Below are 4,319 nucleotides of genomic sequence, written 5' to 3'. Positions count from 1 at the left end.
GGCCCAGCCGCTCCGTGGCATGTGGGATCTTCCCGGACCGGGGCACGAACCTGTGTCCCCTGCATCGGCAGGCAGACTCTCAACCACTGCGCCACCAGGGAAGCCCAACAGTTTACTTTTATACCAATTACTTTGAACCGTTATCACCTTTAAACATGATGTCAAAATGCAGTTATGATCAATGTATATCATTAATCATAAATAAAAAATTTTTAATATTGAGCGATATGTTTTTAAAGTGGAAAGATCAGTGAGAGTGTTCTTTGGAGTCATGTGTGGATAAACATCTTTCTTAAGGCATGTGCCAAGTCAGTGTCTACTTTCAAGGATTTTTTTTATAAACTGGAAAGCACTTAAAACTCATTGGTCTATTATTAGGAGTGTCTTTCATAACGTAGGTGTTTGTACAGGACCAGATTGAGCAATTCGGGACCCCAGGGCCCTTTGAAGTTGAGGTTCTTTATGTTATCAGTCAGGACTAATAATAAATAGACAAAATTCTAATTAAAATAAATCATTCATCACATTGCGCTGCTATATAACTGGATATAAATTCTACTATGATAGCCCTGTGACGTGGGGTATAGGCATCTTAATTTCTAGCTTAATCTGACTCTAGTACATTGTTTATTTTTTCAGCCTTTTATGTCTATATTTCTGCTGTGTCTCTTCTACGGCAAGATCTAAATGATGTGAACACAAGCAGTTAACACTGAATTGGGTGGGAGAAAGGAGGCTGTTTGGTATCTCAGGCACACCTGTCTTTCAGCGAGAAGTGGAGATCAACGATCTTCCCTGCAAGGTCTTTCGGCCACCACCCCAATCTCTTACCCACGTCCAGTGATGGGTCTAGTGCAGCTTGAAGAATGGTGGCCAAATGGTTCACCTGATCCGTGAGTGCACTCAACTGGTTCTGAATACAAATCTATCTCATGACCAAAGAATGGTTACAGTTGCTGCTGGATTCACAAGAATCAAATATCTGTATCTTAGACAAAGGCAGGCAGAAACTTACAAGATGCTTACGCAAAGTCCAGTTCTAGGATGGCGCTACCCCTCCACTGTCTAGCCTCTTACCCCAGAGTGCTTGGGTGACCTCTTCTCCCCTGTGAATTTCTAAAGATTTCTTCTGAGTTCCTGTGGTTTAACTACCCCTTCTTCTGCAACAAGATGTTCTCATCACAAAATGGGCAGGCAGTTCTCATGACAGAAATCAGATCATTTTTTATGGCGCTTAGGAGAAATTGGGCCCCCTGCTGAATGATTTTAGAACACTTCCTCTTGTGTGTTCTTTACCTAATTAGTGTCTGGTGCTCTTGGTCAGAAGGACCCCTCCCTGTACATTTAAATCACCTTGGTAGGGAAATGCTACCTGAGCTCTCATACCATTTCAGGAACTGCCTGAGTCTGACATTTTTATACCAAACTTTATAGCAGCCTCAGTCTTCTTCTCTTGTTTTATTTCATATTCATATATAACATTTTATTGTTGCAGGGATGTTCTGCTGTGGGCAGGATTATATGAATATGTCAGATACCACATGCTGCTCTGCTTCCAGTGGAGAATCTAAAGCACATGTTAAAAAGAATGACCCAGTGCCAGTAAAATGCTGTGAGACTGAACTTATTCCAAAGAGCCAGAAATGCTGTAATGGAGTTGGATATAATCCTTTGAAATATGTTTGCTCTGACAAGATTTCAACTGGAATGATGATGAAGGTAATTGATAGAAAACCTCTCGGGCTGATTTGACAATGGAAAGAGAAATACATTGTTCATAACTATTTTTCTAAAATAGGAATATAAAAACTCCTGTGTGCATTATTCATTTTCACATTACATCCATATTAATACCAAATGAGTTCGCTATGATTGATGTTATTGCAATGAATTCTAAAGGAATTAATAATGATTAGCTGTTCTCAGGAAGCTTTACCGGCACTTCAGATTACTGCAGACAGAAAGTCTGAGCCGGCATGTTGCTGTGGAGGGAGATGAAGGGAAATTCAGCTTCTTTTCTCTAGCCCCCCAACCATAGGCCATCGCTTTCCTTTCATAGAGAACTTACATACAGCAGATTCACTTCACTGTGTTTCTATCATATTCCTTAAGACAGTGCAAGATCAGCAAAAGCCAGCCAACCACAAAAATGAATAGGCCTGTGGGTGCCTCATTTATGTTTGTACGTTGAGATGCTCCACATACAGCCATGCCGTGTTTGTTAGCATTAAACTTGACCCAGCACTCTAGAAACCTACCAGTTTAAGGAAAGGATTATGGGCATTTCAAAAACAAACACCCTACTATGTTTGGTAGTAATTTGTCACTAAGAGGTGCCTAAAAATCGGTGCTTTGGTCACAGACAATAGAAGAGCTCTTGCTGAGTGAGGCAACTACACAATCATTGTGTGGACATCATGGTCTGTTGAATGGACCATAAGTCTTGAGATGTTTAAGGCCCCAGCAAGCACTTTGTGGCAATGAATATTAAGATATGCATAACTGAATCACCTTGCTGTATACCTGAAACTAACACAACATTGTGAATCAGCCATACTCCAATAAAATTAAAATTAAAAAAAGAAAGGAAAAACAGATTACACATAAAATTGTTGAAGAGAGTAGGTACTTCATGAAGTGAATAACCATACAAAACACCCAACAAAAATAGTAAGGTTTTGTCTACAAAATTTTTTAAGAATCGATCTGATTTGAACACAACTTCAGTCAGTTCTATGAAAGAAATCTATCCGACACTATGTTCCAAAATTTATTCCAGGCCAGTGTTTTCAGAAGTTTAGACTAGGATATTTTTCTTAAATACTTAGGATTTTTTGGTCTTAAAGAGCTGGTGATGTTGCAAGAACGTGCCTTTAAAATAACGAGTTAGGAAGCATCTATATAAAAAAAACCCTCCTTAAAGGGGCACTCATATTTGAAGAATGAAGATAGAAAACCTGTTGGTTTCAGAAATGACACCATCACTCACAACTATGTGTTTCATTATTGCCCACCTCACATTGGATTCCCAGGCATCTCATTTTGGTCAAGAAGAGACAGCTTCCATTATTTAAGGAGGATGTTCAGGATATAACCATGATCTTTTAAGTTGGCTTGAATTGGCTCTATGAAGGCCAATTAACAGTTGTATTTAAAATTCATATTTAAATGATTATGATTAGAAGATTTTCTGAATGCTGAATCACGCAGTGTGTTATAGGTAAAGTTCAATCCACAGATTCCATTTTGTTTCCTGAAGACCTCTTTCCTGGAGTCTTCCAATTCCTGCTCCAATCTGGACTGGATCACTGTGGGATTTCTGCACAGCTGTCCCAGCCCTTCTTCCCTAAGCTGTCAGTTTGGGAATTCCTTTCACTCCTCCTCTGTGTTGGTCTTTCTGTGTTTGAACCCCAGTTGTCCCTTTTTGCCACCTTCTTTTGAAAAATTATCTCCCTTGATATAGATGCATGAAAGGTAAATGTTTTGAGAGCTTGATGTCTGAAATTATTGTAATTCTATTTCTCATTGGATTGATAGCTTAGCTAGGTATACAATTCAAGGTCAAAAAATATTGCTACACAGGATTTTGAAGGCATTTCTGCATTTTTAAATTTTCATTGCTATTCTGATTCCTGTTTCTTTGTAGGTAACCATGTTGTTTTTCCTATGACAGTTTTTAAGACATTCTCTTTATTCTGCTTTTCTAAAGTTTCATGGCAATGTGCCTCTATGTAGATGTTATTATCATCATTATTATTAATATTCATAATGATATACTTTTTGTGGACTTTTGCAGGGTGGGGTCTATGGGCTTCAATTCCAGGGACTGTTATTTTATTATGTCTTTGATAATTGCCCCTTCTTTTGTCTGTTTTCACTGATCACTTTGGTGTTGGACTTCCTAAACTGATGATTTAATTTTTTCTTCTTGTTTCTTGCCTATTGATTAACTCCTCATCTTTTTCAGTGTGATGAGATATTGCCTTAACTATATCTTTCCACCCTTCTATTGATTTGTTGTGGGGGTGTTTTTACCTATCATATGATTTTTTAGTTTTTAAGTACGCTTTCTTGTTTGCTGATTATTACTTATATCATCCTACTCTTGTTTCATTCATGGAATGTCATTTTTTTAATCATTCTGGAAATATTCATTCCATTGTTGCTTTTTTTAATTGTTTGCTTTATTCTTTGAATTGTCTCATTTGTTTGGTACTATTTTTGCCTGTAAAATTTTAGTTTTTTTAATTTATTTTATTGAAGGATAGTTGATTTACAATGTTGCATTAATTTCTACTGTACAGCAAAGTGATCCAGTT

General features: G+C 37.6%; 1 protein-coding gene across 1 annotated transcript in view; it reads left to right on the top strand.

Annotated features, from left to right (window-relative positions):
• USH2A (usherin) overlaps window positions 1–4,319 on the top strand; it is a 774,017-nt gene that overhangs the window by 581,502 nt on the left and 188,196 nt on the right. The window contains exon 50 of the mRNA XM_027122185.1: window positions 1,496–1,719. Within this exon, the coding sequence (XP_026977986.1) occupies window positions 1,496–1,719 (224 nt within the window). The remainder of the gene's footprint in view (window positions 1–1,495; window positions 1,720–4,319) is intronic.

Source organism: Aethalodelphis obliquidens, unplaced genomic scaffold (assembly GCF_003676395.1).
Source record: "Aethalodelphis obliquidens isolate GAN/ISIS:26980383/991018 unplaced genomic scaffold, ASM367639v1 scaffold24, whole genome shotgun sequence".
Classification (NCBI taxonomy): Eukaryota; Metazoa; Chordata; class Mammalia; order Artiodactyla; family Delphinidae; genus Aethalodelphis; species Aethalodelphis obliquidens.
The sequence above is the reverse complement of the archived record's forward strand: the minus strand, read 5'-3'. Positions and strand labels throughout refer to the sequence as shown.